The 12,108-nt window shown below is 67.0% G+C and overlaps 1 protein-coding gene across 1 annotated transcript in view; it reads left to right on the forward strand.

The window, feature by feature from the left end:
* The window catches only part of LOC135578115 (spectrin beta chain, non-erythrocytic 2-like), a gene marked incomplete at its 3' end in the record, with an annotated part of 52,676 nt that overhangs the window by 20,840 nt on the left and 19,728 nt on the right, over positions 1-12,108 (forward strand). The window contains exons 7-15 of the mRNA XM_065048328.1: positions 803-961; positions 2,882-3,184; positions 4,818-4,962; positions 6,161-7,040; positions 7,118-7,252; positions 8,907-9,654; positions 9,736-9,938; positions 10,067-10,157; positions 11,406-11,552. Coding sequence (XP_064904400.1) covers positions 803-961; positions 2,882-3,184; positions 4,818-4,962; positions 6,161-7,040; positions 7,118-7,252; positions 8,907-9,654; positions 9,736-9,938; positions 10,067-10,157; positions 11,406-11,552 — 2,811 coding nt within the window. The remainder of the gene's footprint in view (positions 1-802; positions 962-2,881; positions 3,185-4,817; positions 4,963-6,160; positions 7,041-7,117; positions 7,253-8,906; positions 9,655-9,735; positions 9,939-10,066; positions 10,158-11,405; positions 11,553-12,108) is intronic.

Genomic DNA, 12,108 nt, shown 5'->3' on the forward strand with positions numbered 1-12,108 from the left:
GAGCTGGCGCTGTCACCCGTGTCCCCGTGTCACCCGTGTCCCCATGTCACCCGTGTCCCCGTGTCACCCGTGTCCCCATGTCACCCGTGTCCCAGGCGTGGGCGGGGCTGGAGCGGGCGGAGCACGCGCGGGAGCTGGCGCTGTCACCCGTGTCCCCATGTCACCCGTGTCCCCATGTCACCCGTGTCCCCATGTCACCCGTGTCCCCGTGTCCCCATGTCACCCGTGTCCCCGTGTCACCCGTGTTCCCATGTCCCCCGTGTCCCCATGTCCCCCGTGTCCCAGGCGTGGGCGGGGCTGGAGCGGGCGGAGCACGCGCGGGAGCTGGCGCTGTCACCCGTGTCCCCATGTCACCCGTGTCCCCGTGTCACCCGTGTCCCCATGTCACCCGTGTCCCAGGCGTGGGCGGGGCTGGAGCGGGCGGAGCACGCGCGGGAGCTGGCGCTGTCACCCGTGTCCCCGTGTCACCCGTGTCCCCATGTCACCCGTGTCCCCGTGTCACCCGTGTCCCCATGTCACCCGTGTCCCAGGCGTGGGCGGGGCTGGAGCGGGCGGAGCACGCGCGGGAGCTGGCGCTGTCACCCGTGTCCCCATGTCACCCGTGTCCCCATGTCACCCGTGTCCCCGTGTCACCCATGTCCCCGTGTCCCCATGTCACCCGTGTCCCCGTGTCACCCGTGTTCCCATGTCCCCCGTGTCCCCATGTCCCCCGTGTCCCAGGCGTGGGCGGGGCTGGAGCGGGCGGAGCACGCGCGGGAGCTGGCGCTGTCACCCGTGTCCCCGTGTCACCCGTGTGTCCCAGGCGTGGGCGGGGCTGGAGCGGGCGGAGCACGCGCGGGAGCTGGCGCTGCGCACGGCGCTGATCCGGCAGGAGCAGCTGGAACAGCTGGCGCAGCGGTTCCACCGCAAGGCCGACATGCGGGAGAGCTGGCTCGGGGACAACCGGCGGCTGCTGGCGCAGGTGACACGGGACACACGGCCACCATGGGGACAGGGGACAGGGGGACACAGCCACCATGGGGACAGGGGACAGGGGACACGGGACATGGCCACCATGGGGACATGGGACAGGGGGACAGGGGACACAGCCACTATGGGGACATGGGGACAAGGGGACAGGGGACACGGCCACCATGGGGACAGGGGGACACGGGACATGGCCACCATGGGGACATGGGGACATGGGAGACGGCCACTATGGGGACATGGGGACAGGGGGACACGGGACATGGCCACCATGGGGACAAGGGGACATTGGACACGGGACGTGGCCACCATGGGGACACGGGACATGGGACACGGCCACCATGGGGACATGGGGACATGGGACACGGGACACGGCCACTATGGGGACATGGGACACGGGACATGGCCACTATGGGGACATGGGACACGGGACATGGCCACTATGGGGACATGGGGACAGGGGGACACGGGACATGGCCACTATGGGGACATGGGGACATGGGGACAGGGGACATGGCCACTATGGGGACATGGGGACAGGGGGACATGGGACACAGCCACCATGGGGACATGGGGACATGGGACACGGCCATCATGGGGACATGGGGACAGGGGACACGGCCACCATGGGGACAGAGGGACATGGGGACAGGGGACGTGGCCGACATGGGGACATGGGGACGTGGCCACCATGGGGACATGGGGACAGGGGGACACGGGACACGGCCACCATGGGGACAGGAGGACAAGGGGACAGGGGGACACGGCCACTATGGGGACATGGGGACATGGGGACATGGGACATGGGACATGGGGACAGGGGACATGGGACACGACCACCATGGGGACATGGTGACATGGGGACAGGGGGACATGGCCACTATGGGGACATGGGGGTCACAGCCCAGGGCCACCCCCAGTGTCCCCAGGGACCCCAAGGTGTCTGTTGGTGCCTCTCCCCACTGTCACCAACCCCAGGTCCCCAACCCTGTCCCCAGTCCCCTCGTGACCACCATGTCCCCCCATGACCCCCGTGTCCCCTCCGTGTCCCCCACGTCCCACATGTCCCACATATTCCCCATGACCCCCATGACCCCTCATCCCCCATGTCCCCCCATGTCCCCATGTCACCCATGACCCCATGTCCCCTGTAACCCCAATGACCCCGTGTCCCCCATGTCCCCATGTCCCACATGTCCCCCATGTCCCCATATGCCCCATGTCCCCCATATCCGCCATATCCCCCCATGACCCCCACATTCCCCATGACCCCCATGTCCCCCAATGACCCCGTGACCCCCGTGTCCCCTGTGACCCCCATGACCCCATGTCCCCCATGACCCCCATGTCCCCCACACCCCCCATATCCCCCCACATCCCCCATGACCCCGTGTCCCCCATGACCCCGTGTCCCCCATGACCCCCATGTCCCCATATGCCCCATGTCCCCCATATCCGCCATATCCCCCCATGTCCCCCATGTCCCATGACCCCGTGACCCCCATGACCCCGTGTCCCCCATGTCCCCTGTGACCCCCATGACCCCGTGTCCCCCATGACCCCCTGTCCCCCATGTCCCCCGTGACCCCATGTCCCCGTGACCCCCCATGACCCCATGTCCCCCATATCTGCCATATCCCCCCATGTCCCCTGTGTCCCCCATGTCCCCTGTGACCCCAATGTCCCCGTGACCCCCCATGACCCCGTGTCCCCCATGACCCCCATGTCCCCATATGCCCCATGTCCCCCATATTCACCATATCCCCCCATGTCCCCGTGACCTCCCATGACCCCGTGACCCCCCATGACCCCGTGTCCCCCCCACCCCCCCACGTCCCCCATGACCCCGTGCCCCCCATGACCCCGTGACCCCCCATGACCCCGTGTCCCCCCCCTCCCCCCCCCCCGTCCCCAGGCCAACTTTGGCGCGGACCTTCCCGCGGCGGAGGCGGCGCTGCGGCGGCACGAGGCGCTGCGCGCTGACGTAGAGGCGTACGGCGGGCGCGTGGCGGCGCTGGCGGCGGCGGCGGCGGAGCTGGAGGCGGGGCGTTACCATGGCGCCGGCCGCGCGCTGGCGCGCCGCGACCGCGTGCGCCGCCTGTGGGAGGAGCTGCGCGAGCTGCTGGCCGCGCGCCGGCGCCGCCTGCTGCGCCACGTGCGCCTGCAGGAAGTGCTGAGCGACGCGCGCCACCTGGCGGCCTGGATGGGTCACGTGGAGGTGAACGGGACGGGGGGGCAGAGCGGGCACGGGGGGGGCGGCCCGGGGGGCGGGGCCTGGGGTGCCCGTGGGGTGACCATTGGGGTGCCTGTTGGGGTGCCCATTGGGGTGCCCATTGGGGTGCCTGTTGGGGTGCCTGCTGAGGTCCCCATTGGGGTGACCATTGGGGTGCCTGTTGGGGTCCCCATTGGGGTGCCCATTGGGGTGCCTGTTGGGGTGCCCATGGGGTGCCCATTGGGGTCCCTGTTGGGGTGACCATTGGGGTGCCTGTTGGGGTGCCCATTGGGGTGCCCATTGGGATGCCTGTTGGGGTCCCTGTTGGGGTGCCCATGGGGTGCCTGTTGGGGTGCCCATTGGGATGACTGTTAGGGTGCCCATGGGGTGCCCATTGGGGTGCCCATGGGGTGCCCATTGGGGTCCTTGTTGGGGTGCCCATTGAGGTGCCTATTGGGGTGCCCATTGGGGTGCCCATGGGGTGCCCATTTGGATGCCTGTTGGGGTGCCCATGGGGTGCCCATTGGGGTGCCCATGGGGTGCCCATTTGGATGCCTGTTGGGGTGCCCATGGGGTGCCCATTGAGGTCCCTGTTGGGATGCCCATTGGGGTGCCCATTGAGGTGCCCGTTGGGGTGCCCGTTGGGGTGCCCATTGAGGTGCCTGTTGGGGTGCCCATGGGGTGCCCGTTGGAGTGCCTGTTGGGGTGCCCATTGAGGTGCCTGTTGGGGTGCCCATTGGGATGCCTGTTGGGGTCCCTGTTGGGGTGCCCATGGGGTGCCTGTTGGGGTGCCCATTGGGATGACTGTTAGGGTGCCCATGGGGTGCCCGTTGGGGTGCCTGTTGGGGTCCCCATTGGGGTGCCCGTGGGGGTGACCCGTGGTCCTCGCGCAGGGCTGCCTGTCGCAGTGCCCGCAGGAGGGGGTTTCAGGGGTGACCATTGGGGTTCCTGTTGGGGTGCCCATTGGGGTGCCCATGGGGTGCCTGTTGAGGTCCCCATTGAGATGCCTGTTGGGGTGCCCATGGGGTGCCTGTTGAGGCCCCCATTGGGGTCCCTGTTAGGGTTCCCATGGGGTGCCCATTGGGATGCCTGTTGGGGTGCCTGTTGGGGTGCCCATGGGTTGCCCATTGGGGTCCCCATTGGGGTGCCCGTTGGAGTGCCTGTTGGGATGCCCATTGGGGTGCCCATGGGGTGCCCATTGGGGTCCCTGTTGGGGTGCCCATTGGGGTGCCTGTTGAGGTCCCCATTAGGATGCCTGTTGGGGTGCCCATGGGGTGCCCATTGGGGTGCCTGTTGAGGTCCCCATTAGGATGCCTGTTGGGGTGCCCATGGGGTGCCCGTTGGAGTGCCTGTTGGGGTGCCCGTTGGGGTGCCCATGGGGCGCCCATTGGGGTCCCTGTTGGGGTGCCCATTGGGGTGCCTGTTGAGGTCCCCATTAGGATGCCTGTTGGGGTGCCCATGGGTTGCCCATTGGGGTCCCTGTTAGAGTGCCCATTGGGGTGCCCGTTGGGGTCCCCATTGGGGTGCCCATGGGGTGCCCGTTGGGGTCCCTGTTTGGGTGCCCATTGGGGTGCCCATTGGGGTCCCCGTTGGGGTGCCCGTGGGGTGCCCGTGGGGGTGACCCGGGGTCCTTGCGCAGGGCCGCCTGTCGCAGTGCCCGCCGGAGCAGGAGGTGCCGGCGCAGCTGCAGCTGCAGGCGCTGCTGGAGGCCGACATCGCCGCGCAGGCCGAGCGCGTCCGCGCCGTCCGGGACGCCGCCCTGGCCCTCAGCGCCGACACGGACGGTCAGTGGCACCCCCAGGGCCCCCATGAGCCCCCAGAGCCCCCATGAACACCCAGAGCCCCCATGAGCCCCCATGAACCCCCATGAACCCCCAGGGCCCCCATGAGCCCCCATGAACCCCCAGGGCCCCCATGAGCCCCCAGACCCCCCCAGCACCCCCAGATCCCCCCATGAATCCCCAGAGCCCCCATGAACCCCCAGGGCCCCCATGAGCCCCCAGAGCCCCCATGAGCCCCCATGAACCCCCAGGGCCCCCCGGCACCCCCAGAACCCCCATGAACCCCCAGATCCCCCCATGAACCCCCAGACCCCCCAGCACCTCCAGAGCCCCCATGAACCCCAGAGCCCCCCATGAACCTCCAGAGCCCCCATGAATCCCCAGAGCCCCCATGAGCCCCCAGAGCCCCCATGAACCCCCAGAGCCCCCATGAACCCGCAGACCCCCCCAGCACCCCCAGATCCCCCCATGAATCCCCAGAGCCCCCATGAGCCCCCAGAGCCCCCATGAACCCGCAGACCCCCCATGAGCCCCCAGACCCCCCAGCACCTCCAGAGCCCCCATGAACCCCCAGAGCCCCCATGAACCCCCAGAGCCCCCATGAATCCCCAGAGCCCCCATGAGCCCCCAGAGCCCCCATGAACCCGCAGACCCCCCATGAGCCCCCAGAGCCCCCCATGAACCCCCAGGGCCCCCCAGCACCCCCATGTCCCCCCATGAACCCCCAGATCCCCCCATGAACCCCCAGACCTCCCCAGCACCCCCAGAACCCCCATGAACCTCCAGAGCCCCCCGGCACCCCCAGATCCCCCCATGAACCCCCAGAGCCCCCCGGCACCCCCAGAGCCCCCCAGCACACCCAGATCCCCCGATGAACCCCCAGATCCCCCCATGATTCCCCAGAGCCCCCCATGAACCCCCAGATTCCCCCATGAACCCCCAAACCGCACCTGCTACCCCCAGACCCTCAGGAAGTCCCCCAGCCCCTTTGACTGTCCCCCAACCCCTGGGTGTCCCCCAGCCCCATGGGGTGCCCCCCAACTTCCTGGGGTGCCCTCAGCCCCACAGACTGTCCCCCAGCCCCCTGTGATGTCCCCCAGCCCCCCAGCCTGTCCCCGAGACCCCTGGGTGTCCCCCAGCCCCCTAGGACATCCCCCAGACTGTCCCCCAAACCCCTGGGATGTCCCCCGCGTCCCCTCAGGCTCCCAGCCCTGCGACCCCCCGTCGGCGCTGGAGCGCGCGCGGGCGCTGGAGCGGCGCTTCGGCGAGCTGTCGGCGCTGGCGGGCGAGCGCCGGGCCCGGCTGGAGGAGTCGCGGCGCTTCTGGCAGTTCCGCTGGGACGCAGGCCAGGAGGACGCCTGGATGGGCGAGCAGGAGCGGCTGCTCCGCGCCACCGCGGCCACCGCGCCCGCCCGCGACCTCCCCGGCGCCCTGCGCCTGCTGAGCCAGCACCACGCCTTCCAGAGCCAGCTGGGCGGCCGCGCCGCGGCGCTGGAGCGGGCGCTGGAGCGCGGCCGCGAGCTGGCGGCGCAGGGGGGACGCGGGGCGGCCAAGGCGGCCGCGCTGGTGCGGGACATGGAGCAGCGCTGGCGCTCGCTGGTCGACCTGGCGGCCGAGCGACACCGGAGCCTGCGGGAAGCCGCCGGCGTCTTCCAGTTCCAGGCGGAGGCGGCGGAGGCGGCGGCGCGGCTGGAGGACACGCGGCGCCTGGCGGCCGGCGCCGGGACGGGCCGCGACGAGCACACGGCGCGCAGCCTGGCGCGGCAGCACCGCGCCGTGCAGGACGAGCTGCGCGGGCACCGCGCCGCCATCGACGCCCTGCGCCAGCAGGCGGCCGCGCTGCCGCCCGGCGTGGCCGAGGATCCCGGCGTGGCGGCGCCGGTGGCAGAGCTGGAGCGGAGCTACCGGGAGGTGGAGGAGCTGGTCGAGCGCCGGCGCCGGGAGCTGGAGGACGCGCTGAGGTTCTTCACCATGCGCGGCGAGGCGGACGCCTGCGCGCTGTGGCTGGGCGAGAAGGAGCAGTGGCTGCTGGCCGTGGCCGTGCCGGAGCGCCTGGAGGACCTGGAGGTGGTGCAGCAGCGGTGAGCGCCGGCGACAAGCCCCCCCAGCGCCACACGGTGTCCCCGGCGCGGCGCTGAGCGCCACGAGTGGTCCGCAGGTTTGAGACGCTGGAGCCGGAGATGAACCAGCTGGCGTCGCGCGTGGGCGCCGTGAACCGCGCGGCCGAGGAACTGCTGGGCGCCGGGAGCAACCAGGAGGGCGTCCGCGCCGCCCGCCAGCAGCTCAACGACAGGTGGGCGCATGGGGGCTGCGCGGCGGGTGCTGATGGGGCTGGGGTCTCCAACAGGGAGTGCTCTGGGTGGGATGATGCTCTGGCCAGGATGATGCTCCGGGCAGGTTGACGTTCTGGACAGGATGATGCTCTGGGCAGGATGATGCTCTGGACAGGATGATGTTCAGAACAGAGTCTTGGTTCTCCAGAGATGATGATGCTCTGGACAGGATGATGTTCCAGGCAGGTTGACGTTCTGGACAGGATGATGCTCTGGACAGAATAATACTCCAGACAGGATGATACTCTGGGCAGGTTGACGTTCCAGACAGGATGATGCTCTGGGCAGGATTATGCTCTGGACAGGTTGATGTTCTGGGCAGGTTGACGTTCCGGACAGGATGATGCTCTGGGCAGGATGATGCTCTGGACAGGATGGTGCTCCAAGCAGGTGTGGTCCAGGTGATGTCCCAGGCAGGGTATGAGTTCTCTGGGCAGGATGATGCTCCAGACAGGACGATGTTCAGGATGGCGATGGGTTCTTCAGGCAGGATGGTGCTCTGGACAGGATGATGTTCCAGGCAGGTTGACGTTCTGGACATGATGGTGCTCTGGACAGGATGATGCTGTGGGCAGGATGATGCTGTGGGCAGGATGATGTTCCAGGCAGGATGATGCTCTGGACAGGATGATGCTCTGGACAGGATGATGTTCAGAACAGGGTCTGGGTTTTCCAGAGATGATGATGCTCTGGACAGAATGGTGCTCCGGATAGGATGATGTTCCAGGCAGGTTAACGTTCTGGACAGGATGATACTCTGGGCAGGATTATGCTCTGGACAGGTTAATGTTCTGGGCAGGTTGACGTTCCGGACAGGATGATGCTCTGGACAGGATGGTGCTCCAAGCAGGTGTGGTCCAGGTGATGTCCCAGGCAGGGTCTGAGTTCTCTGGGCAGGATGATGCTCCAGACAGGACGATGTTCAGGACAGGGATGGGTTCTTCAGGCAGGATGGTGCTCTGGACAGGATGATGTTCCAGGCAGGTTGACGTTCTGGACAGGATGGTGCACTGGACATGATGGTGCTCTGGACAGGATGATGCTCTGGGCAGGATGATGTTCAGAACAGGGTCTGGGTTTTCCAGAGGTGATGATGCTCTGGACAGGATGACGCTCCAGGTTTCTCCAGGGATAATGGTGTTCCAGGCAGGACAATGTTCAGGGCAGGCGCGTGTTCTCTGGGCCGGTTGACGCTCCAGGATGAGTCTCTGGGCAGGATGATGTTCCCAGCAGGTTGACGTTCTGGATAGGACGATGTGCCAGACAGGATGATGCTCTGGGCAGGATGATGTTCTGGGCAGGATGATGTTCTGGGCAGGTTGACGTTCTGGATAGGACGATGTCCCAGACAGGATGATGTTCTGGGCAGGATGATGTCCCGGGCAGGATGATGTCCCAGACAGGATGATGCTCTGGGCAGGATGATGTTCCAGTCAGGATGATGCTTTGGACAGCACGATGCTCCAGGCAGGATGATGTCCCGGGCAGGATGATGCTCTGGGCAGGTTGACGTTCTGGATAGCACGATGTCCCAAACAGGCCGGTGCTCTGGTCGGGCGCGCATTCCCCGGCTGTTGCCACTCCGGCCAGGCTCCCCGTCCCCTGACCACGCAGGTGGGAGCGCTTCCGCGCGCTGGCCGAGCAGAAGAAGGCGGCGCTGAGCTCGGCACTGGACCTGCAGAACTTCCAGCTGGAGTGCGACGAGGCCGCGGCGTGGATGCGCGACAAGACCGACGCCATCGCGTCCATGCGGGGCCTTGGCAACAACCCCCCCGGTGTCGCCACGCTGCAGTGCAAGCTCTCGGCCGTGGAGCGTGACCTGGACGCCATCCAGGCCAAGCTGCACCACTTACGAGCCGAGGGGGAGAAGCTGGTGGCCCGGCACCCCGCGGAAGCCTCGGCAGTGCCGGCGCGGCTGTCGGCGCTGGATGGCGAGTGGGACGAGCTGCGTGGCGCGCTGCGGCGGCGCGAGGAGGCGCTGGAGGCGGCCAGCAAGCTGCAGGGCGTCCTGCGCGACCTGGCGGCGCTGCAGGGCTGGGTGGCCCAAACCGCCGCGGCCGTGGCCACCGAGGACGCGCCGGCCACGCTGGCCGAGGCTGAGCGGCTGCTGAGCCAGCACGAGGCGCTGGGCGAGGAGATGGCGCGCTACGGCGGCGAGTACCGCAGCGCGCGGGCCGCGGGCCGGGAGGCGACGCGCGGACAGACGGACGCGGTGCTGCGGCAGCGGCTGGAGGCGCTGGACGCCGGCTGGGAGGAGCTGGGCAGGATGTGGGAGAAGCGGCGCCAGCGGCTGCGCCAGGCCCTGGCGTTCCAGATGTTCCTCCGCGACGCAAAACAGCTGGAGGGCGTCCTCAGCAAGCAGGTGAGGCGCCAAGGGGACATGATGCCGGGGTTGGGGGGCACGCGGTGACGGTGACGCCGGTGACGGTGACGCCGCCCGCAGGAGTACGCGGTGGCGCATGCCGATGTGCCCGGCACGGTGCCGGGAGCCGAGGCTGCCGTCAAGAAGCTGGAGGATGTGGTGGGCGCCGTGGACGCCGCCGGCGAGCGGCTGCAGGGGATGGTGGCCGCCGGGGAGAAGTTGGTGGCCGAGGGCAACCCCCACGGTGAGGAGGCGCGGGAGACGGTGGCGGCGCTGGAGAGCAGGTGAGGGGCGGCTATGGGGGTACCGGAGTGGCCACAGGGGTACCAGAGTGGAGTGGCCACAGGGGTACCAGAGTGGCCATGGAGGTACCGGAGTGGCTGTCACCGTCACCGTCACCCGGGTCCTCCAGGCACCGCGGGAACCAGGAGGCGGCGCAGGAGCTGCTGGAGCGGCTGAAGGACAACCTGGAGCTGCAGCGGTTCCTGCAGAAGGCGCAGGAGGTACTGGGGGAGGAGGAGGAGGGTGGGATGAAGATGAGGATGGAGTGGGATGAGGATGAGGATGAGGATGAGGATGAGGATGAGGATGAGGATGAGGATGAGGATGAGGATGAGGATGGGATGAGAATGAGAATGGGAGGGGTTGAGATGGGATGGGATGGGATGGAATGGGATGGGATGGGATGGGATGGGGATGAGGATGGGATGGGATGGGGATGAGGATGGGAGGAGGATGAGGATGGGATGGGATGGGATGAAGATGGGGAAGAAGATGAGGATGAGGATAAGGATGAGGATGGGATGGGATGGGATGGGATGGGATGGGATGGGATGGGATGGGATGGGATGGGATGTGTTGGGATGGGGTGGGATGGGATGGGATGGGATGGGAATGAGATGGGATGGGATGGGATGAGGATGGGATGGGATGGGGTGGAATGAGGATGAGGATGGGATGGGATGAAGATGGGGATGAAGATGAGAATGAGGATGAGGATGATGATGGGATGGGATGCAGATGAGGATGGGATGAGGATGGGATGGGATTAGGATGGGGATGAGGATGGGGATGAGGATGAGGATGAGGATGAGATGGGATGGGATGAGGATGAGGATGGGATGGGATGGAATGAGAATGAGGATGGGAGGGGTTGAAATGGGATGGGATGGGGTGGGATGGGATGGGATGGGATGGGATGGGATGGGATGGGGATGAGGATGGGAGGAGGAGGAGGATGAGGATGGGATGGGATGGAATGAGGATGAGGATGGGATGGGATGCAGATGAGGATGGGATGGGATGGGATGGGATGGGATGAAGATGGGGATGAAGATGAGGATGAGGATAGGATGGGATGGGTTGGGATGGGCTGGGATGAGGATGAGGATGAGGATGGGATGAGGATGGGGTGAGGATGAGGATGGGATGAGGATGAGGATGAGGATGAGGATGAGGATGAGGATGAGGATGGGATGAGGATGGGGTGAGGATGAGGATGGGATGAGGATGAGGATGAGGATGGGGTGAGGATGAGGATGGGATGAAGATGGGATGAGGATGAGGATGGGATGAGGGCGAGGATGAGGATGGGATGAGGATGGGATGAGGATGGGATGAGGATGGGATGGGATGAGGATGAGGATGGGATGGGATGAGGATGAGGATGAGGATGGGATGAGGGCGAGGATGAGGATGGGATGAGGACGGGCTGTGGCGAGGCAGGCGGGAGGTGACGGGCGGTGCGGCAGCTGGAGCTGTGGCTGGAGGAGAAGCTGCGGACGGCGCAGGACGGGTCGTATGGGGACGCGCGGAGCCTGCGCAGCAAGTGCCAGCGGCACCAGGCGCTCGCCGCAGAGCTGGCGGCCAACCGCGGCTGGCTGGACGGCCTGCAGGAGGTGACACGGGGACACCGTGGGGACACGGGGACACCATGGGGACATTGGGGACATGGGGACATGGGGACACCATGGGGACATGGGGCCAAGCACAGCTGGCTGGACGGCCTGCAGGAGGTGACACGGGGACACCATGGGGACACCATGGGGACATGGGGACACCATGGGGACACCATGGGGACATGGGGACAACCGCGGCTGGCTGGATGGCCTGCAGGAGGTGACATGGGGACACCATGGGGTCATAGGGGGGTCATAGGGACACCATGGGGACACCATGGGGACATTGGGGACATGGGGACATGGGGCCAACCGCGGCTGGCTGGACGGCGTGCAGGAGATAACACTGAGACACCATGGGGACACCATGGGGACATGGGGACACCATGGGGACACCATGGGGACATGGGGACAACCGCGGCTGGCTGGATGGCCTGCAGGAGGTGACATGGGGACACCATGGGGTCATGGGGGGGTCATGGGGACACCGTGGGGACACCATGGGGACATTGGGGACATGGGGACATGGGGCCAACCACGGCTGGCTGGACGGCGT

The sequence above is a fragment of the Columba livia genome, unplaced genomic scaffold (assembly GCF_036013475.1).
Source record: "Columba livia isolate bColLiv1 breed racing homer unplaced genomic scaffold, bColLiv1.pat.W.v2 Scaffold_616, whole genome shotgun sequence".
Lineage (NCBI taxonomy): Eukaryota > Metazoa > Chordata > Aves > Columbiformes > Columbidae > Columba > Columba livia.